Source organism: Microcebus murinus, chromosome 16 (assembly GCF_040939455.1).
Source record: "Microcebus murinus isolate Inina chromosome 16, M.murinus_Inina_mat1.0, whole genome shotgun sequence".
Taxonomy (NCBI): Eukaryota; Metazoa; Chordata; class Mammalia; order Primates; family Cheirogaleidae; genus Microcebus; species Microcebus murinus.
This window is the reverse complement of record NC_134119.1, coordinates 64,165,952-64,188,642: the sequence shown is the minus strand read 5'-3', so window position 1 is coordinate 64,188,642 and position 22,691 is coordinate 64,165,952. Positions and strand designations below refer to the sequence as shown.

At 55.1% G+C, this 22,691-nt stretch overlaps 2 protein-coding genes across 3 annotated transcripts in view; both read right to left on the bottom strand.

The window, feature by feature from the left end:
• BCAM (basal cell adhesion molecule (Lutheran blood group)) overlaps positions 1-22,691 on the bottom strand; it is a 366,430-nt gene that overhangs the window by 32,431 nt on the left and 311,308 nt on the right. The window lies entirely within an intron of this gene.
• BCL3 (BCL3 transcription coactivator) lies at positions 12,118-22,366 on the bottom strand. Its single transcript, XM_012761354.3, has 9 exons — positions 22,029-22,366; positions 20,382-20,535; positions 15,298-15,406; positions 14,931-15,135; positions 14,739-14,827; positions 14,461-14,538; positions 13,789-13,956; positions 13,469-13,586; positions 12,118-12,717 (listed from the first exon to the last, which is right to left on the bottom strand). The coding sequence occupies exons 1-9, from the start codon at positions 22,282-22,284 to the stop codon at positions 12,530-12,532; spliced, it is 1,365 nt and encodes a 454-aa protein (XP_012616808.1). The 5' UTR covers positions 22,285-22,366; the 3' UTR covers positions 12,118-12,529.

Sequence of the window (22,691 nt, the reverse complement as noted above, 5' to 3'; positions counted from 1 at the left end):
AGACGGGAGACGCAGAGCGACCAGATCGCCGGGGCCCCCGGGAGCAGGGGCTGGGAGAGGGTGTCCGAGGGGACAGGAATTTAGCAGCAGGATTCCTGGGTCCCCATGGCTGGAGGTCCGCGGGGAACCAGGCTGGAGTTTAAATACCACTGAATCCTGAAGGGGCGAGGTGGGAAGGTGGGGTTCACGAGTGCGGGGGGCCTAGGCGCGGCTGGTCGGAGTAGGGCTGGAGTGGGGCGTGGTTTTCACCCTAACCTGTCCAACCTGTAGAGCTGCGGTCCCCAACCCCCGGGCCGCGCAGCACCGCCTGAGCTCCGCCTGCCCGCCCCGCCCCTACCCCCACCGCCACCCCGTCCCCACCTCCCCGCCGTCCGTGGAAAAATTGTCTTCCATGAATCCGGTCCCTGGTGCCCAAAAGGTTGGGGACCTCTGTGTAGAATGTCAGCACAGCCCGGCTGCGCGCTGGGCAGCCACCGGGGGCGCTGTGGGCCCGGCTGTCCCTCTGCCTCGAGGCATCCTGGCCACGCCCCAGGGGACAGGGTCTCGCTCATTGCCCCGGCTAGAGTGCGGTGGCGTCAGCATAGCTCACTGCAACTTCACACTCCTGAGCTCAAGCGATCCTCCTGCCTCAGCCTCCCAAAGTGCTAGGCTCAGGCCAAGTTTTGAGCGCAAGTACACACATATCTAGAGAATTTTGAATCAGAGCAAATTAGTGATATATATTTTTTGTTTTTTGAAACAGAGCCTCGCTTTGTTGCCCAGGCTAGAGTGAGTGCCGTGGCGTCAGCCTAGCTCACAGCAACTTCAAAGTCCTGGGCTCAAGCGATCCTCCTGCCTCAGCCTCCCGAGTAGCTGGGACTACAGGCATGCGCCACCACGCCCAGCTAATTTTTTGTATATATATTTTTAGTTAGTCAATTAATTTCTTTCTATTTTTTTTAGTAGAGATGGGGTATCACTCAGGCTGGTTTCAAACTCCTGACCTCGAGTGATCCGCCCGCCTCAGCCTTCCTGAGTGCTAGGATTACAGGCGTGAGCCACCGCGCCTGGCCCACACCCCTTTTGTATAGCAAATATCTTGTGGTGTCTCCTTAATTCATCCTGAAATGATATGCATAGGCTTAACAACCTACCTACCCAGAGTTTTGAATTGCTATAATGTCCAAATTATAAGCTAGTGATGAAAGGAATGTTTTTCATAATATATTATCTATATTTTGAATGAAAATGCCAAGGCATAATTATTCTGGAAGGCAGAATTGACTAGTCAGACACTTTACAACCATGAGGCAGAATCCAATAGTCTTCCCTTGATATATAAGACAGCTAGATTTCTGCAAAATTCAGAATAAATTTAAAATGTGCAAAAAAGTGCTCATGTAAAAGGCAATCAGGTTCAAGGCTCAGATAACTATAAATGGATTTTCTTTTTTATTTTTTTTTGAGACAGAGTCTCGCTTTGTTGCCCAGGCTAGAGTGAGTGCCGTGGCGTCAGCCTAGCTCACAGCAACCTCAAACTCCTGGGCTCAAGCGATCCTCCTGCCTCAGCCTCCCAAGTAACTGGGACTACAGGCATGTGCCACCATGCCCGGCTAATTTTTTCTATATATATTAGTTGGCCAATTAATTTATTTCTATTTATAGTGGAGATGGGGGTCTCGCTCTTGCTCAGGCTGGTTTCGAACTCCTGACTTTGAGCAATCCTCCCGCCTCGGCCTCCCAGAGTGCTAGGATTACAGGCGTGAGCCACCGCGCCTGGCCAGTGATAGCTAATATTTATTGAACACTAGCTTTCTGTCAGGCCCTGTATGTCTCGGTTTACAAACCTTTGCTCACTGAATTCTCAAAAACCCTTTGAAGTGGGAGTGGAGGGGGCTTAGGAAGAGACCTGAAACCCCACCCCCACCCCGTGTACCCCATGCCCCTCCATACCCCCAGCCCCATCTCATAGAACGCAAGAAGCTTTTTTTTTTTTTTTGAGACAGAGACTCACTCTGTTGCCCAGGCTAGAGTGAGTGCTATGGCATCAGCCCAGCTCACAGGAACCTCAAACTCCTAGGCTCAATCGATCCTCCTGCCTCAGCCTCCTGAGTAGCTGGGACTACAGGCATGCGCCACCATGCCCGGCTAATTTTTTTCTATGTATTTTTAGCTGGCCAATTAATTTCTTTTTATTTTTAGTAGAGACGGGGTCTCACTCTTGCTCAGGCTGATTTCGAACTCCTGACCTTGAGCCATCCACTCACCTCGGCCTTCCAGAGCGCTAGGATTCCAGGTGTGAGCCATTGCGACCGGCCCAGAACCAGAGAATCTTTACCTCGTGGAATCTTTGATGTCACATCTCAGACTAAGCAGAGACCAAATCTTTGCGGCTCTTGCCTTCCTGCCCGCTCCAGGCCTCAATCTCCACCGCAGGAAAACAGGATGAAAACCCATTGGCTTGGCAAAAGTTCACAATTTTCCCTATGCCAAGTTGGAGGGCAGGTGGTGGGAGTGTGAGTGGAGAAACCACATTGGATAGCAATTTCCCAGCATCCATCAGACCTTTGGACAAAGGGACAGGGCAGGTCGGTGGCCAGCTACCTCCTTCAGACCTGTGGCTTGTAAACAATTTTGCTCACCCACACCTGGACATCCATTCAGGTGTAGACTTTTGAAACAAAAGTTTCACAGGACAGCACCGACTCTTACCATGCACTCTCCCATCTTCTGGTGAATTTCATTTCATTAAAGGAAAAATTGCATTTGTAACCCACTAAATTGATTTTACAGCCCACTAATGGATCTTGTTCAGCAGTTGGAGAAATACTGCTCTAAGAAACTCCAAGAGACATTTTCAGAGATATTAATTGCCGTCTTGTCGGAAATGGAGGAAAGTGGGGACAAGGTGAGTGTCCCTCACCAGGAAAAGAGATGAATCAATCGTGGTCAAACGTTCACAATGGAGTCCCTCGGGGAAGTTAGGATGAATGAACTGGGCACAAATGCCCACAGTGTGAGTCACAGAAATGTAATGATGAGTGTCGTGGGTTGGATAGTGTCCCCGTTACCAAATTCTGGTCCACTGGAACCTATGAATGTGACCATATTTGGAAAGAGGGTCTTTGCAGATGTAATCAGGTTTGAGATGAGATCATATTGGATTGGGGTGGGCCCTAAATGTCATATGACTGGTGTCCTCATAAGAAAGAAGTTTGACCACAGATACGCCCCACCCCCCAAACACAGGGGGGACACCATGTGATGATAGTGACAGAGATTGGAGTGATGTGTCTATAAGCCAAGGAATGCCAGAGATTGCCAGGAAATACCAGAGGCTGGAAGAAGCAAAGAAGGGTACTTTCAGACAGAGGCATTGATACCCTGATTTTGGGCTTCCAGCCTCCAGAACTGCTAGAGAATAAATTGCTGCTATTTTAAGTCACAGTTTGTGGTACTTTGCTATAGCAGCCCTAAGACCGCTCATTATTAACACAATGAGAAAGAAAGAGAGAGAGAGGGAGAAAAAAAAAAAGGCAAATGCAGAACAAAAAGCATAGCACAATGTCATTTATACCAAGTTTGAAAACCTGCAAAACCCAATGCTCTAGATTATTTGGGGATACATATATATGTGATAATCACAACACATGCATTGTGATGCTGAGCATCAAATCCAGGCTGCAGAGAAGAAAATGGGTTGGATCTAAGAAGGATACACTGAGTCTTCAAAGATACCACTAATGCTCTAAAGTCAAAAATCTGGATCAGGCTGGGCATGGTGGCTCACGTCTGTAATCCTAGCACTCTGGGAGGCCGAGGCAGGAGGATCATTTGAGGTCAGGAGTTCGAGACCAGCCTGAGCAAGAGAGAGACCCTGTCTCTACTAAAAATAGGAAAAAAAAAATTAGCCAGTCAACTAAAAATAGAAACAAAAAATTAGCTAGGCACGGTGGCTCGTGCCTGCAGTCCCAGTTCCTCGGGAGGCTGAGGCAGGAGGATCACTTGAGCCCAGGAGTTCGAGGTTGCTGTGAGCTAGGCTCACACCATGGCACTCACTCTAGCCCAGGCAACAAAGGGAGACTCTGTCTCAAAATAAATAAATAAAAATCTGGATCCAATCTGGCAAAGTAGTGTGAAAGTTGATCATTGGAACTGGGTCATTCTTGTCATGTCCAACTAAATCAGTCGAGGGGCCAAGGGGAAAAAGCACTCAGGGTACATAACTTTGCTCTTGAAATGTAATTCTCTGCAAGTCAAGTTGCCAAAACTGCCTGTTCTAACCTGAAACCAGTGATCTGTAGCTATGGAGATTACTTGCTGCAACTCTAGGACTAATCTTGCCCACCAGTTGCAGCCTGCCAACTGCCCGGATCTTTAATAATATCAATGAATTTTCTCCCAGGACCACATGTAGCATTCCTCTTTTTAATAAAACCTCCAACTTTCTCTTTGTCCTTTGGGCATACTGAAGACCACCTGGTCTGCGTGGGTGCCCTGAACTGTAGTTCTTTCTTTCCAAATAAAATGTTAAATTTAGAAACTTATCTCTATGTTTGCCTTTTGACTTCAACAATAGAGTTTGTACAGTTGCATGGTGCATACGAAAGAAGTGAATGATGTGAAAAGATGCTTAAAAATATTATCAGTTAAGAAAATGAAGGCCTGGTGAGGTGGCTTGTGCCTGTAATCCTAGCACTCTGGGAGGGAGGCTGAGGCTGGAGGATCGCCCAAGTTCAGGAGTTCGAAACCAGCCTGGGCAAGCGTGAGACACCGTCTCTACTAAAAATAGAAAGAAATTAATTGGTCAACTAAAAATATGTAGAAAAAAATAGCCGGACGTAGTGGCGCATGCCTGTAGTCCCAGCTACTTGGGAGGCTGAGGCAGAAGAATCGCTTGAGCCCAGGAGTTTGAGGTTGCTGTGAGCTAGGCTGACGCCATGGCACTCTAACCCAGGCAAGAGAGTAAGACTCTGTCTCAAAAAGAAAAAAGAAAAGAAAAGAAAATGAGGCTGGGCACGGTGGCTCACTCCTATGATCCTAGCACTCTGGGAGGCTGAGGTGGGAGGATTGCTTGAGCTTAGGAGTTTGAGACCAGCATAAGCAAGAGTGAGACCCTGACTCTACCAAATATACCGTGTTTCCCTGAAAATGAGACCTACCCACAAAATAAGCCCTAGCAGGATTTCTAAGCATTTGTGCAATAGAAGCCCTACCCCGAAAATAAGACCTAGTGATGGGTGTGGCTACTCAGCGTATCTGCACAACCCATGCATTTTGTCGTGGAGTAAAGAAGACGAGCAGCCCTTCTCATTTGCTCCATGAGAGCTCTATTGCTCGACATGAGAGATTGGGGCCAATGGTTCTAAAGGAAATAGAGTCGCAAGAAATTCAGGATGAAATTCAGGGTTTGGAGAGTTATGATGATGTTCCAGAAGAAGACGACTTAACTCTATTTGAATAAATGAATAAACCGTACTTAAAAAAAATAACACATCCCCTGAAAGTAAACTGTAGGGTGTCTTCTTGAGGAAAAATAAATATAAGACCCTGTCTTATTTTCAGGGTACATGGTAGAAAGATTAGCAGGGTGTCATAGTGCATGCCTGTAGTCCCAGCTACTTGGAAGGCTAAGGTAGGAGGATTGCTTGAGCCCAGGAGTTGGAGGTTGCAGTAAGCTATTATGATGCCACTGTACTCTACCTGTGGTGACAGAGCCAGACTCTGTCTTAAAAAAAAGAAAATGAAAATCAAAGCTGCAATGAAATACTACTTCACAGCCACTAGAATGGCTAACATAAAAAAGATAGACAATAACAAATGTTGGCAAGGATATGGAGAAATTGAAATTCTCACACACTGCTAGTGGGAATGTAAAATAGTGCAGCTGCTTTGGAAAATAGTCTGGCATCTCCTCAAAATGTTAAACATAGACTTATGCCCAGTGTGGTGGCTCACGCTGATAATCCCAACACTTTGGGAGACTGAGACCGAAGGATTGCTCAAGGTCAGGAGTTCAAAACCAGCCTGAGCAAGAGCGAGACCCTATCTCTACTAAAAATAGAAAGAAATTAATTGGCCAACCAAACATATATAGAAAAAAATTAGCCGGGCATGGTGGCACATGCTTGTAGTCCCAGCTGCTACTTGGGAGGCCGAGGCAGAAGAATCGCTTGAGCCCAAGAGTTTGAGGTTGCTGTGAGCTAGGCTGACGCCATGGCACTCTAACCCAAGCAAGAGAGCAAGACTCTGTCTCAAAAAGAAAAACAAAGAAAAGAAAATGAGGCTGGGTGCGGTGGCTCACACCTGGGATCCTAGCACTCTGGGAGGCTGAGGCAGAAGGATTGCTTGAGCCCAGGAGTTTGAGGTTGCTGCTCGGGTAACACAGTGAGACTCTGTCTCAAAACAAAAGGAATGAAGTACTGATACATGCTACAGCACGGATGGACCTTGAAGACATTATGCAGAGTGAAAGAAGCTAGTTACAAAGCCTGGTATGTTGTGTGATTCCATTTATATAAATGTCCTGAATTGGCTAATCTATAAAGACATTGGGAAGGGAAGGGGGGGAGAGGGGAAAAAGAAGTTGGTTAACGGGTACAAAAATACAGTTAGATGAAAGAAATAAGTTCTAGTATTTCATAGCACAGCAGGGAAATTATAGTTAACAATTATTTATTGTATATTTCAAAATAGCTCGAAGAGAACATTTGTAATGTTTCCAACACAAAAGACAAATGTTGGAGATCATGAATATCCTAATTACCCTGATTTGATCATTACACATTGTATACATGCATCAAAATGTCACACATTTTGGTGATGATTGCACAATTCTGTGAATATACTGAAGCCGCTGAATTAGTAAATTTTATGGTACAAATAGGTAAATTGTATGGTATGTGCGTTTTATACCTCAATGAAGCTGTTAAATAAAAAGTAGAGACCTGATAGTGGCCACAAGAGGGCGCTCTGAGCACAGGTTTGCCCCGTCCCTTGGGAATGGGTTTTCTCGGCCACGCCCCCAAGTGTGACCACACCCCCAAGACCCTGGCCCCACCCCTAGACCTTAACCGCATTGTAAGGCCCTGGTCACACCCTCAAGTCTGTGTCCGAAGCAGTGTGTTCACCTCCAGATCTCCCCAAACTCTGACCGCAGATGCATGCACAGACTTAGAGATTCTTGAAAACACAGAACCTTAAAACCATAGGCTTTTAAACCATGATTTTATTTTGAAATCTTTTTTTTTTCTTAAAATTTTTTTTCTTTTGTAGAGACGCGTCACCCCCTTGCTCAGGCTGGTCTCAACTCTTGAGCTCAAGCGATCCTCCCACCTCAGCCTCCCAGAGTGCTAGGATTACAGGCGTGAGCCACCGGGCCAGCCCTCAGCTTTTCTTTGAGCTTTATGAAATTGACAGTTTTGAAGGTTACAGCCCAGTTCTTTTGTAAGATGTCCCCTCGATTTGAGTCTGTCTGTCTGTCTGATCACCTTGCGATTAGATTCTAGTAGCAAGGATATTATAGAAGCGATGCTGGGTCCTTCTTGGTGCATTATACTGAGAGGCACCTGATATTGGTTGACCCATTAATGCTGATGCACTTAATCAGTTGGTTATGGTGGATTATGGAATCCCGGACTTATAAACTCACCAAATCAGTCTCTTCCCTCCCTGGGTCTCAGTTTCCCTTTCTGTGAAATGGAGGTTTGGCCTACACAAGGGTGGTCTGCAAACATACCTACAGAGCCGAGGTTCTGTTTAGCTCTCACACTCTTGCTCTTTGGAAAGTCACCAACACTTAAGATTTGGCAGATGTTGCACATGCATCTGGAAGAGATGTTCTCTGACTCTCTGGGTTTACCTGGGGTGGTGAGAACAAGTGAAACTTTGCAACAGGGGGCCGGGGCCCCCAAGAAATCATCGATGGTATGCTTTCTGGTGCTAGAGCTGCCACGCTAGGACTAGAAAGCTAGGGCTGTCACCCACGATGTGTCTTGGTGGCTGAGGGGCGAGTGCTTTATTCTTTGAGGGCCGGGGGGACTGGCGATCCCATGTAGGACCCCCTGCCTCTCCCTGGAGCCTGCCTGTCCCCAGAGAAAGGGGGAAGAGTGTGGAAGGACACGTGCCCGGTCCCAAGGTCTGGTATGCTGAGGGGGATTTCCACGTGTGGACAAGACGGATCCTTCGTTTTAGAGAAGTAACTTACCAAGGTCAGCACTGGGTTCAACTCTTGAACCTGGGGACAATTTTCTCACACACAAAGAAAAACAGCGACCACAGCCTAGACCCGCAGACTGGACTGTTGAGAAGACTCCCAACACACACCCCAGGCTGGTGATGGGCCGCGTTCTGTGCTAAGTGGCTGACACCCTCTCATTAAATCTTCACCAACTCATCAACCCTGAATGCTGGGAGGTTATTTACATTTTACTGAGGCTCAGAGTGGTGAAGTCACTTCATACAGGGTCACGTAGTCATTTGGTGGCAGAGCCCTGGTTGTCATAGATATACCTGGTGCTCCTCAGCAACCATCCTCGACTCTTCCTCTTGTAAAGGAGCCTCTGAATTTTAGCTAGATACATGGTGCCCAGATAAAACTACACTTCCCAGCATCCCTTGTGATAGGTGCGGCCATGTGACTAAATTCTAGCCAATAGGATATGATGCGTATGCCTTCTGGGAAGGGTATGTGCACACACTTGACTCTTTTCTTCTTCTTCCCAATGATTGGAATGTGGATGTGATGGTGGGAGCTGGAGCAGCCTTTTCGGACCACATGATGGAAGTGTGAGGTAAGAACAGCAGAGCAACAAGGTGGAAGGAGCCTGGGTCTCTGATGTCCTCAGTGGTCATCAGTGGAATGAAAAAATCTAGTTAATACACATATGTAGGCTAGGATCTCATTGTCCCATTTTTTCCATCAGGACAAAGAATGGGTGCCATCATTTCTACTTTGTTTTCTTTGCCCTCAAAATCAATTTTGAGATGATAACAACAGCAATTCCCAGTAAGTTCTACTGAGCACCATGGTCTGTAATAAGCAGTGCACATAATTCATTCCTGTTTAATCCTCAGAGCAATGGTGGACACTGTTATTGTCCCCTCATTTTTACAGATGAGGAAAGTGGCGCTCAGGACCATGACGTCACTGGAACAAGGCCATATGACGCAGCCAGGATACTGGAAACTGGAAGTGCAGCACTCCAACTCAGTTCTGACTCCAGGGTCTGTGTTATGAATGACACAGACACCTGTTGTCCTGTCTCCTTTCCGCTAGCACATGCCTGTGCATATGGCCACATCTTTGCGTGCACGCCTAGAATGCTAGACAGGCAATTTGCCCACGAGGTGAGAGAGCCTATAGATTATGAACGTGGCCTTTAGAGGTGGCAGATCTGGGTTTGGACAGGCGACTCTTGCTCTCTCTCTCTCTGAGCCTCAGTTTTCTCATCTGGAATATGGGGCCATCGTGGACAATAAACGGCTGCTAATATCTGTGTGTCTGTTCACGTCCTCAAATCGGTCGAACTGTGTGACAGGGGACCAGACTCAGCCACAAAGAATGACAGCTACCATGATACAAGGCGGTGTGGGCGAGGGCTCACTCACGGTGCCACCACTTCTCAAGGGTCTGCTCCATGTCAGGCAGTGAGCTGGCCGCTGCAGGGAGGGCAGGGGTGAGCGAGGCCAGAGCTCAGTGTCTGCTGGAGACACGGTTGTTCCCAGTGACGTCGGACCAAGGCAGGATTATCACGTGGGATGTTCTCCCAGGAGGCCGCTTGAAGAGACCAAGTCGCCCTCTGCAGCAGGCTGCATGGTGTCTCTCTCCCCCAAAATAAGTGTCCATGCTCTAAGCCCCAGAACTTGGAAATGTGACTTTATTTGAAAAAAGGTCTTTGCAGATGCTAGTAAGCTAAGGATCTTGAGATGAGATCCTCCCAGATGATCTCGTTGGGCTCTAAATCCAATGACAAGGCCGGGCGCTGTGGCTCACGCCTGTAATCCTAGCACTCTGGGAGGCCGAGGCGGGTGGATTGCTCGAGGTCAAGAGTTCGAAACCAGCCTGAGCAAGAGCAAGACCCCGTCTCTACTATAAATAGAAAGAAATTAATTGGCCAACTAAAATATATAGAAAAAATTAGCCGGGCATGGTGGCGCATGCCTGTAGTCCCAGCTACTCGGGAGGCTGAGCCAGGAGGATTGCTTGAGCCCAGGAGTTTGAGGTTGCTGCGAGCTAGGCTGACACCACGGCACTCACTCTAGACTGGGCAACAGAGCGAGACTCTGTCTCAAAATAAATAAATAAAATAAATCCAATGACAAGTGTCGCTATAAGAGACAGAAGAGAGGGAGACATGGACATGCAGAGGGGAGAAGGCCGCGCGGTCACAAGGGCAGAGATCGGGCAGATGCAGCTACAAGTCAAGGGACACCTGGAGCCACCGGAAGCAGGAAGAGGCAAGAAAGGATCCTTTCTTGGAGTTCTTGAGGAGCGTGGCCCTGGTGACACCTTGATTCTGGCCTCCAGCACTCTGGGAGGACACATTTCGATTGTTTTAAGTCACTTAGTTTGTGGCAATTTGTTATGGCTGCAACAGGAAAGTGATATCCCCTCCACGTTTGGCAGCTTCAGGGACAGCAGAGTCCAGATTCGGGGTCAAAAACAGTGACTCGTGGTTGTAAACACAAAGAGGCATGGTCCCCCAGTCAGGAGGGACAGGCACATACAGTCATCGAGTGAGAGCTCATCCAGAAGTGTGCACACGCGCGCGCACACACACACACACACACACACACAAAGCCATCCACGGACCCCAACAGTGTCACCAGAAAGGTGTTGAGGCCGATGGCCCCGCCTTACAAACACTTCACGGACTCATGGTGCGTAAATGTTCACAATCACCAATTCGTAGGAAGACCCAGGGAGGGAGGCCTCCACAGAATAAAGAAATAACACTCGCCATCACTGCGAAGAACACAAACACATGATCACCCATGAAGACCACAGAACGGGACCGAGGTCGCCAGCCTTTCTGGCAGGACATGGCTTTGACCAGGCTGGAGCGAGTGGGGACTGACTCGGGTTTCAGTCCTGCCTCCAGGGTTCCAGGGTTCTTGCTCCTCTTTGTCCTCCCCACTTTCCATCCTGCTTCCTGTTAGGATGGAAGGTCAGATCCCTGCACCAAAGCCCTTGCCCGGACGCCTCCCATAGCGTTGCTTCTTTGGTGGCGGTAGCGTGAATAAAGGCGCTACTGTCTACAGCCTGACCCTGGACTGGAGCCTGTGAGTGTTGTCTGCGTGCACAAGGGGCTCTGCAGATGTGTTGAAGTCAAGGACCTCGGGATGGGGAGATGATCCCGGGTTACCTCTGTGGGCCCAATGTCATCACAGGGGCCCTTCTAAGAGGGAGGCGGGAGATCCGAGCACCGAGGTGCGGAGGGAATGCGGGAGGCCCCTAGCAGCTGGGAGAGGCAAGGAAATGGATTCCTCCTACAGCCTCAGGGAGGAACCTGGGGTGCCCACACCTTGACTTTAGCCCAGGGAGACGGATTTCGGGCTTTGATCTCCAGAACTATCAGAGAATAAATTTGTCTTGTTTTCAGCCACTGATTTTTTTTGTGTGTGTGTGATGATGTATCGTGGCAACAGGAAGCTAATCCAAACCCTGAATGTTACCCCAGAGTCACGACACAGACATTGTCTCCCAGGAGGGTCCCACAGAGCCACCACAGGGGGCAGTCGCACAGAAACAATCACGTGATGATCACGCATGTTAGGAACACTCACGAACGCCATGTGACACGACGCCCAGACACGGCCAGAACTGTAGTGGGCTGTGGGTGACCACAGGGACTCACACGGCACCAAACCCCTCGGAAACACCCACCCCTGGGGCCACTTTGGATTTCGACAGGGCTCCCTGGGAAGACCTCACACACCACATCCTCCGAAAACACAATGGCGCAGCGACACAATGCTGGAGACATTCATAACCAAACACGGCCGCAAGTCCCAGAGTCACGCACATGTGACTGTCAGCCTCAGAGTCACGTTGTCACACCTGGCATCAGCCAGATACGACGTACGGGTGTGTGCACACACAAACACACTTCTTCCAGACCGCCTCATGGAAGGGGATATGGTACAAAAATAGTTTATTACAAAAGAAATCCAACCAAAACGCCTAATAATTTACATTGTCGTCAGTGCCAGCCTACAGCCCACCTCCCCCCGTCCCTGCTCATCTGGGGAGAGGACAGAGGGAACAACTGTTCCCTGGTTCCACCAGCTCTGAGAGAGGACAAGGAAAGGAAGATTAGGGACGAATTCAAGACAGGGGACTGGTGCCTGAGAGTTATGGGGTAAGGGTCCCGGGCAGAGGACGAGATCGGGTTTGTGGGTACGTGCATGTGCTTCTGTGCAAATCCTGGTCCTGAGGACTGGCGGGTGGGGGGGGGCAGAGTGAGATCTTCACAGTTTCCAGAAGGGCTGACCCCGAAGGGCAGGGAGGCCCCTCCTCATGAGTCCGAGATCTGCCCCCCCATCCCTCTCAGCTGCCTCCTGGAGCTGGGGAGGGGGGCACAGGCCGGCCAGGGCCTCGGAGGACCCCAGCAAAGGGCAGGAAGGCAGGTGGAGATGGGGGAGGAAGGAAGTAATTGGGGGGAGCCATGGGGAATCCAGGAGGATCCTTGGGGGGAGATTGGGAGGGTGAAGAGGATGGTGAAGCAGAAAGGAGACCTGTGGAGGGGAGAGAGAGAAGGGGGGCAGTGAAAGGCTTGACTCAGAGAGGAGGGGCTGGGGCTGGACCCCCGGGTCTGGGGGAGGAGGGGCAGGGGCTGGACCCCCGGGTCTGGGGGAGGAGGGGCAGGGGCCCGACCCCTGGGTCTGAGGGAGGAGGGGCAGGGGCCCGACCTCTGGGTCCGAGGGGGGAGGGGCTGGGCTGGACCCCTGGGTCTGAGGGGGGAGGGGCTGGGGCTGGACCCCTGGGTCTGGGGGAGGAGGGGCTGGGGCTGGACCCCCGGGTCTGGGGGAGGAGGGGCAGGGGCCCGACCCCTGGGTCTGAGGGAGGAGGGGCAGGGGCCCGACCTCTGGGTCCGAGGGGGGAGGGGCTGGGCTGGACCCCTGGGTCTGAGGGGGGAGGGGCTGGGGCTGGACCCCTGGGTCTGGGGGAGGAGGGGCTGGGGCTGGACCCCTGGGTCTGAGGGAGGAGGGGCTGGGGCTGGACCCCTGGGTCTGAGGGGGGAGGGGCTGGGGCTGGACCCCTGGGTCTGAGGGGGGAGGGGCTGGGGCTGGACCCCTGGGTCTGAGGGAGGAGGGGCTGGGGCTGGACCCCTGGGTCTGAGGGAGGAGGGGCTGGGGCTGGACCCCTGGGTCTGAGGGAGGAGGGGCTGGGGCTGGACCCCTGGGTCTGAGGGAGGAGGGGCTGGGGCTGGACCCCTGGGTCTGAGGGAGGAGGGCTGGGGCTGCAGGTTGGGAGCTGGTTTCTCACCATTGGAGCTGAGGCGGCTGTTGCTCTCTGGGGAGGTGGTGCCACTCCGGTCGGGGGAGGGGTCTGGCTGGGATGTGGACGCAGGGCGAGTGGCCTTCCCCCTCAGAATGTCGATGACCTGTAGGACGATGGGGGGCGAGATGGTCACCACGAGGCCACTGCTGCCTCACAGCCCTCCGTCTCTCTATCCCTCCTTGCCCATGGGATCATCTGTCAGCGCCCAGCGGAGGGCTGCACTTTGCGGCACACAGGCCCGCCGATACACGGGTGGCACGCGCGTGTCACGGCCCTCCCGGCCCGCCCGGCCCGGGCGCACTCACCCGGCGGCTGCGCGCCACCATGAGCGGCGTGTCGTTGTGGCAGTTCTTGAGGCCGCTGTCGGCGCCGCTGCGGACCAGCGTGCGCACGAGCGGGAGCAGCCCGCGGCCCGACGCCGAGTGCAGCGCGGAGCTGCCCGAGTACATCTGCGCGTTCACGTTGGCGCCGTGCTGCGGGCGGGAGTCGGGTCAGCGGCGCCCGGCCCGGTCGCGGCGGGGCAAGGGCGGCGGGGAGAGGCGGGGGCTGGGCCGCGGGTGGGGGCTACCACCCAGGGCCACAGCGGGGTCCCTGGGCTGTCCCCCGAATCCGCCAGCGCGGACACGGCCCGGCGCGAGGGCGCGGCGTCCGAGAAGGGCAGGGTCGGGGTCTGGGCAGGCCCGGCGGATGGAGCGGGCGGAAGGACGGCGCGGGGACAGCGCCAAGCGGGCAGGCGGGGTCAGCAAGGCCACCGCAGCGTAGGACCCAGGCCACTGGGAGGCACAGGAGACTGCCCAGGACCAGGGCGCAGCCAGGGAGGGGAGCGAGGTCTCAGTGAGAGCCCGAGGCCGCGAAGGAAAGGCCGGAGCGGGCCGCGGGGCCAGAGCCGGAGCCAGCCTGGGACGGGGTGGGCGCCAGTGGCGGGCGGTGGCCGGGTCGGGTCAGAGCGGCGGGCGAGGCCGAGGCGGGCTACCCACCTGCAGCAGCAGCTGCACCATGCCGAGGCTGTTGTTCTCCACCGCGTGGATGAGCGGGGAGCGGCCGCTCTTAATGTCCTGCGGCGGGAAGGGAAGGCCTCTGAGTCTCGCCCAGGCCAAACCGGCGGCATCCCATCGGCGGGTCCAGCGGCTCTCGGGTTGGGCGCCCGGTGCACGACCCGCCACTCCCGCGCCAGCCCCGCCCCTCGCAGAGACCCCGCCCTCGCCCCGCCCCTTAGCCAAAGGCCCCGCCCCTCCCGACTCCGCCGCTCGCTCACCACCGCGTCCACGTCCGCGCCGCGCTCCAGCAGGAGCAGCACTGTTTCTTGGCACTCCGTGTTCACGGCCAAGTGCAGGGCGGTGAGCCCTGAGGGAGGGGGAGGCTCAGTCACCCCTGGGCCTGGGGCTTCGCAGCCCCAGACGGACTCCAGGCCCAGCTGGACAGCGCCCCCCCCCAGGCAGGTGCTCACCGTCGTAATTGCGGGCCTCCAGGTCCACCGTGCCCGGGGTCGCGCTGTCCAGCAGGGCCCGCAGGCAGGTCGGGCTGCGGTGCTCGCAGGCCAGGTGGGCGGCCGTCTGGCCATGGCGGTCCAGCGCCATGGGACTGGCACCAGCCATCACCAGCAGCCGGACCACCGACGGCAACGTGGTGATCACAGCCAGGTGGAGCGGTGTCTGGGGGGACAGTGACTGTGAGGGACCTGTTTCCTGCCCTGCCTCCCAGCCCTGCTTCCCTCAGGTCTTCTGAGTCCTAACTCCCAGCTGCCGTCTTACCCAGGAAGGGAAACCGGGGGCACCTCCTCCCTCAAACCCAGGAGTCCAGGCCCCCAGCCTCACCTGGCGGAGGTTGTTGTAGATGTCCAGGTCCCGGCCCCCATGCTGGAAGAGGTTGACAAGCTGATGCACAGCTGGCAGGTTACCCTGCACCACAGCAATATGGAGGGGCCTGGGGGTGGGCATGAATCACAGGCATTAGGGGCTGGTCACCTCTCACCTCATGCTGTTGGCAGTGCTAACTCCAATATGCGTTGGCCACTTTGGAAGTGTCTCCAGAATCCAACCCCTTCTCCCCACCCCCAGCCCCTCCGCCGTGGTTCAGCCACCCTTGGCTCCCTCTTGGACTCGTACCTTCCCTTCCGGGAAGCCTCCCTGCTTCCACCTCTGCCCTGTCTGTCCCGCACACAGCAGCCAGAGGGACCCTTTTAGAACCTGAGTCAGAAGTCACACCATGCCCCGTCTTCCCCGTGGGACACAAGGATCTATGTGATCGTGTCTTTCCCTCTTCAACCCCCTTCGGCCTCATCTCCTTGCACTGTCCTCCCACACGGGCCTCCTTGCTCCGTTCCTCAAACATACCAAGCACGCTCACCTCCCAGGGCCGCTGTCCCCGCTGCCTGGGATAGTGTTCCCCAGACATCTGCAGAGCTCTGTCCCCCTCCTCCAGGCCACTGCTAAGGTGCTTTGGCAGCTGCTCTCTCTCCCTCCCCTGCTTTATTTTCCTCCACATCCTCGCCTGACGCACTGCAGTTTACTTGTTTCCTGTCTGAATCTCCCCCACACAGAGCCAGCCGGGCAGGTGTGTGGCTTGCTCGGTTGACTGCCTCGTGCCCAGGACGGTGCCCGATGGGAAGCAGATGCTCCTCGAACATGTGCTGAACCCCTCAGTGACCACCCGGCCATCCTTGAAGCTGGCAGCCACATTCCACCCCTCCCCGGGCCACGGTTTTCTCATCTGTGAAATGAGTGGGGATGAACTACATGCCACAAAGTCTCTGCCAGTTGTGACTGTATATCAGGTTCCGCCTCCAAGCCCAAGAGACTGAAGGAAGGGCTGACTGTCTATGTGGAGCAAAAGCTCTGAGTACAAGGGAGGTGGGGACAAAGTGGGATGGGGTCATTGTTCTGGACGCTGGGCTGCAGACTGAAGGACTCATTCCCAGGGCTTCAGGGAAGGGCGTCAGCTTTTAGACAACCTGGGAATTACCCTCCGCTGAAGAGAGCTGCTTGCCTAAGGTCACACCCCCTGGGCATGGGAGGCAGCTGCCATCCAGCGGCATCCGGTGACTTGTCCATGCCAGCTTAGCAGGCCTGGCCTCCCAGTCCCAACCCTAAAGGCCACCCCAGCCTCAACATGCCCTATGGAATGGCTGAGGCCCTGCTGAGACCATGCAGCTGAGAACTCAACCTCTCCCTCTGCCCAGACCTGCTTCGCCCCACACACAGGTGTTGATCCCAAACCACTCCCCAGTGAACTTCCTGCTCACTTCGCAGGGACCCCAAGCTGGATTAGCCCTTTATTTAGAGCACGTGCGTGTGCGTCTCTGCAAGCAAGCGAGTGTTTGCACGGGGTGGGGACAGAGCTGAAGGTACGAGGTTGACTGCATGTACACAGGCAGCATGACCTTTTTAAAAAGTCCTTGTACTAGAGCAACTACTTTGTCACCCATGACCTGCCTCTTACTGAGCAGGCCTTGCTAAGGCCACCAAACAGTGGCTCCCCCAGCTGTGACTGTGCGTCCAGATTCCAGTTTTCACTAACTTCCCAGGTGACTCTGTTGGAAGTGCAGAAGTCCTTGGGGTCAGGGTTGCAAACTGGTTAGCCCTCCCTAGCTGCGTGCTAGGGCAAAGTCAGGAGGCTTTTCGGAGCCTCAGTTTCCTCCCCTGTCAAGTACAGCGCCCTCAACAGCGCCCACACGCCAGGACGAGATTACACCCGCGAACCCCTCATTCTGAATCCTAATCAGTGAAAGCCACATTTAAAAAGAAAATGTTGGGGGGATTGGAGCCGGCCGCGGGCCAGGGTCCCTGGGAAGGGCTCCCCACTTTCTCCGCCATCTCCCAGGACGCCCAACCTGGGTCCCTCTCGGGGCGGGCGGGGTTAAGCGAGGGCAGAGGGAGCGAACGATTTCAGAGAAACCGTCCAGGCCCGAGTTCCCATAAACGCGCGGGCCGCAGGGGGTGGGGCGGGGCTGGAGGAAGTGGGGACGGGAGGGGCGGCCCAGCCCTCGGACTTCCAGTAACAGGTCTGCTGGGCGGGGCTCCGCTTCCTGCTCCCGGGGGAGGGAAGCCTGTCCCGCCGGGGATCTACCCTGGGCACCCCGATCTCCAACCTCGAATGGGGCGGGGGAGGGGCAGCCCCTCCCAAGGAGACTTGTCTCCCCTGGGAGGGCAGTATCCCGAGTCCTCCGGCCTGGGGGTCCCCCATGGAACCCCACCCCTCAGGGCTCAGACTCCAGCTGGCTCCCTGTGCCCTATATCCGGGCATCCACCCCAAGATCTCCCGGGAGCCAGAAATACAGTACCCCAACTCCTCAGTAGGAATAATGACTTCCCCAGTTCCTCTGAGCTCTAGTTTCCCAAGTTGCCTCCCCCTTCCTGGCCCCCTTGGAGACTCCGAATGCAGTGCCCCCATCCTGGTCCCTTTGGCGTCGCGGACTTCCGGGACCCGAGGGCACGGCCAGCTTCAGCGGCGCGTGGGTGACTGCAGCTGCACAGGGCCCGTGCTCCATGGAATGTTCTCTTCCTTCTGCAGCCTTGACATTAATTTTCGAACAAGGGGCCCTGCAGATTATGTAGCTGGTCCTGCCCCTAAAGTCCCTCTGAGCACCAGGTCCCCAAACTGTTCCTTACCCCCTCGGGGCTCATGGAATAGAGCCCCCCAGCCTCTGCCCTCTGAGACCCAGAACGTGAGCACGTCCCCCGCCCCGTGTCTTGGAGACCGAGATGTTCAGCGCCCCAGTCCCCAACCTCTGGGGGTCCTGAGACTCTCGCTCGCTGGCGTGTGAGGAGCTGCAAGTCTTAGCCTCCCAAGCTTCGTTTCTCTGGGGACCCGGGCTTAGCGCCCCCGCTGTCCTCCCCCCTGCCCTCCCCGCCGGCGCGGAGCGGAGCGGGCGGGCGGGCGGCGCAGGCTGGGGCTGGGCCGGCTGCCCGTTCCGGTAAAGCCGTCGGCCCCAGCGGAAGGGGTTAAGGTTGGAGGGAGCGCCGCGAGGGGGGAGGCTGGAGTGAGTGACGGGTGCTGACGTGGGGGAGGCAGAGCAGCTGGGCTGCGGTCAAGCTCTGCGGGAAGGGATTTCCCCCGACGGGCAGCTGAGGCAGAAGTGTTTGCGTTGGGGGAGCGGAGGAGGGCGGCTGGGTGAGGGCCTGGCCTGGAGGCCGGTGGGCCTGGAGGCGTCCTGCGTTCCCAGGCCCAGACGGCTCACCCCGGGGGCAGATGCTCATTCAACCTGCTTCGCAGATGAGCCCGGTCGCACCCACAGGCAAGGGGAACTAGGTTTCATTAGCCCTTTAAATATCTCGGGCACTTTCTCCTGCTCGGGCTCCCACCGATGGCCAAAACCACTCCGGAGCTGTCTTCGAACACCGCCCGTTCCCACGCACTGAGCACTGACTGTTTGCCCGGCCCTGTTCTGTGCACTCTGCCTTGTGTGTACACCATTGCACTGAATCCTAATTGCGATCCGTGCTATTATGAGACCCGGTTTCCAAACAGGGAACTAAGGCTCGGGGACCTGAAGTCACTCTGTGGCCACTGGTGGAGGCCCCCACCCCCCCTTCTCTGCAGAAATGGGCCTGTTCGTGTCTACCTGTGGTTTCCAGTCCCCAGACCAATTCCCACAGAAGCGCTTTACATAAATCATCTCATTTCTTCCCCATAGAAGACCCTCGCCCTCACACACTTGTGGTTCCTGTTTTTACAGCCAGGGAAACTGAGGCACAGAGGGAAGAGAAAGTGGCTAGCTGAGATTCAAACCCAGGTGGATAGAGTAATAATAATGACAATGATCAATTGTACTGAGTGCTTACTCTGTGCTATTAGGCACAGGGCTACACCCTGCTGTGCAGAAATTCTCAGAAACCTCAAGAACATGGTCTTCAAACTGCAGGTGATACACTGTGGTGTTTTTGTTTTGTTTTGTTTTGTTTGTTTGTTTGTTTTAAGGACTGGGGGTCTCACTCTTGCTCAGGCTAGTCTCGAACTTCTGAGCTCAAGCGATCCTCCCACCTCGGCCTCCCAGAGTGCCCATGGGGGTTTTAAAATCAATTTACAGGGTGGTCAAATTAATTGTGTGCTAGACCATGAAACAATGAAGCAGACTAGAATAGAAAATATCAAAGTAGATCCCATAAGTTAGGGTATTGTTTCATTTTGTGTAATTTTTTTTTTTATGAAAGGGGTGGTAAGGATGGGGGGTTGGTTTCCTTTTTTTTGAGACAGTCTCACTCTGTTACCCCAGCTAGAGTGCAGTGGCATCATAATAGCTCATTGCGACCTCAAACTCCTGGGCTCAAGCGATCCTCCTGCCTCAGCCTCCCCAGTAGCTGGGACTACAGGAGTCTACCACGAGACACCTGGCTAATTTTCCTATTTTTAGTAGAGTAGGGGTCTCACTCTTGCTTGGGCTGGTCTCAAACTCCTGAGCTCAGGCGATCCTCCTGCCTCAGCCTCCAGCGTGCTAGAGTTACAGGCATGAGCCACTGCACCTGGCCTCATTTTGTGTAATTTTTTTTTAATTCAAGATTATGTGCGCGTGCGCGTGTGTGTATGTGCCGGGTTTGAGATAAAAAGTAATAATAATATAAATGAACACTTATACGAGGCCCAGTGCTAGGAGCCTTGCAGGTATAATTCCTATATATAGTAAATCAATCAATGCAATGTATTTCTTATTTTTGAATTGTGATAAAAATGTTGAAGGCTGCTGCTCCAAAAATAGTCCTTGGAGGTAAGTGCTCTCAGGGCGCCCATTTTTCAGAGGAGGAAACTGAGGCTCAGAGAGGGGAAGGGCCTTGCTCAAGGTCACATAGCTGACAGTGAAGACAGGATTCTAACTTGGGTCCCCCTGAGCTGAGCGCTCCCATGTTGTGGAGGGCTGACCTCCTCACCCCACCCCACCGCCCAGTAATAGGGGATTGTCACTCACGTGTCTCCGTCCTCATCTGCATGGGTGGCCATGGCGATGTCCGCTGACAGGGGGTGTTCCATGGAGTACATCATGGGGTACAGGGGTGTAGGCAGGTTCAGCAGAGGAAACGGGGAGCCCATGGTTGGAGTGGGGTATAGGGGGAGTAAAGCTCCTGGACAACAGGGGACAGAGAAGGGACACAGGTGAGCCCAAGCCCACAGAACTGCAACCCGCTCCCTACCTCTGGGCCTTCCTTGGGCAGTGGCCAGCTTCCTTCCAAAGCTTCCTCTCCCCCCAGCCCTGGTCACCCTCATTGTCACTTATCTTTTTATATGTCTGACCCTATCTCCTACCAAGCAGTACATCCCTTAAGGGCAGACAGAACCCCTTCATTGCCTGGCAGGGGGGCCCCAGGGCCCGTCTGAGGAGTGAATTTGCGGCTGAGGGTGGTAAGGGATGGATGAACTGGCTGTGGGCTGTGAGTGAATGGACAGTGGGTTTGGGCAGAGGGGAGGGCCAGGGCGGGTGGTGCCAGAAACCTGTTCAGATCAAACTGTTGGAAGGGGCCATGGCAGCAGGCAAATCCATATGCACCCATCACGCAGATGGGGAAAACTGAGGCCTGGGCTCTCACTCAGGGAATAGGAAAAGCCGGGAGGCCGTGGCAGGCCTCCTGATGCACAGCTTGAGGCTCTCCAACTGCTGTGCGGACGGGTGAAGGCACAGAAATTAGGTAAAGATCTGGGGCACTAGAGAGGGGCTCTCTGTAGCTCTGGGGGTCCACTGGGGACAGGGAGGTGGCCACAGCTGTGGTAGGGGATGCTCCTTCCCTGAGATCAGGGATGAAGATGGGATGGGGAGAATAGTGGGTGTCCCTCTCCATGGTCCGATGATCCTTACTTAGCTCCGTGTTCCAGAACTACATTTCTAGGCCCTGAATCTGCAGTACCAGGCCTTGGGGCCCTGAGGCCTTTGGTCCAGAGAGCCCTGGAGCGCTCATCCAGGCTCCAAATCCCTGAGTCCTGGAATTACCTAGCCCTACCCTATCCCTAGAATCCTCAGTCCCCAAGCCCCTCAGGGCCACCTGACCTTGTGACCCCAGGTAACAGGGTACCTAGAACCCCAGGTCTCTGTGCCCCTAGCTCCTCAGGACCCCTGGTATCTGGGTCCCTGGAGCTCTGGTTTGTGTCCTAGATCCTTGTGATACCACATATTGGGGTGCTGAGAACCCCAACTCTGTTCTCCTAATTCCTCATGCCTCCAGATATCTTCGTTTGTGAGATCGTGCCATCCCAGAGACCCTACTATCTGTCTCTTTAGAACCCCAGTCTCCGTTCCCCTCACTCCTTTGGATTCCACCTATCTGGACACCAGTGGCACAGATAACGTGGAACCAGGGGACAGTGCCCAGTGGTACAGACATGGGGTGTCCGGGAATCAGGGGTCAGAGCCTGGCACCCTAGGGACACGGAATTGCAAGCTGCAAAGAAGCCCGACCCTGCCCCCCAGGGTCCCATGACCTCCAGCTCCCTGGGACCTCGGGTTCTATTCCCGTCCCCAGCTCCCGGGAACCCCACCAATTTTTGTCCCGAGCTGTCCCCTGGCTCTGGCGACCCTATGCTCTGTGTGGCCCCCACCCCCGCCCTGACCTTTGGGGCCACTCACCCGGGTAGTAAAGCGCTTCTGGCCGGGCCAGGCCGTGGGGGGGCCCGGGGACCACCAGCGCCTCGCAGCCGCCGCGCAGAGGGTCCGGGGGGACGACGGGGCCCACGGCGCTGCGGGGGGCGGCGGGCTCCGGGGACGGCGCGCGCAGCGGGCGCTTGCGGAGCGGCAGCGCGGCACCGGGGGGCCCGGCGGCCTTGGGCCGGGTGCGCAGGTCCACGGGCCCCTCGTCCATGGCCCCCGCGGGGCATCGGGGCATGGGGCCGCCGGGGACGGCGGCCGGAGCGGCTCGGCGCGGCTGCACGGGAGGGTGGTTTCGCCGGGCGCCGGGACTTCCCCTGCTGCCGGCTGAACTGAAGGGACTTTTGTCGGCCGGGGCGGTGCCGGCGCCCGCCTCCCCGCCCCCGGCCTCCCCGGGGCCACCCTCCGCCCCAGGGGTTTCCTGGACCCGCCGCCGCTCGGCAGCCCGGCGGTGCGGCCCGCCCCGCGCCCCGCCCGCCCCGCCCGCCCCTCCGGCCTCCCGCCGGGGGAGGGACGGGGACGGGGGGGGGGAGGGGGAGGGGGACGGGGGAGGGGCGGGGTTGGGGTCCCCCGCCGAGGCCGGTGCTCTCAGTCTTTTATTTTCTGTCTGTGCGTCTCCGGATCTGTGTGTCTCGGAGACCCTGT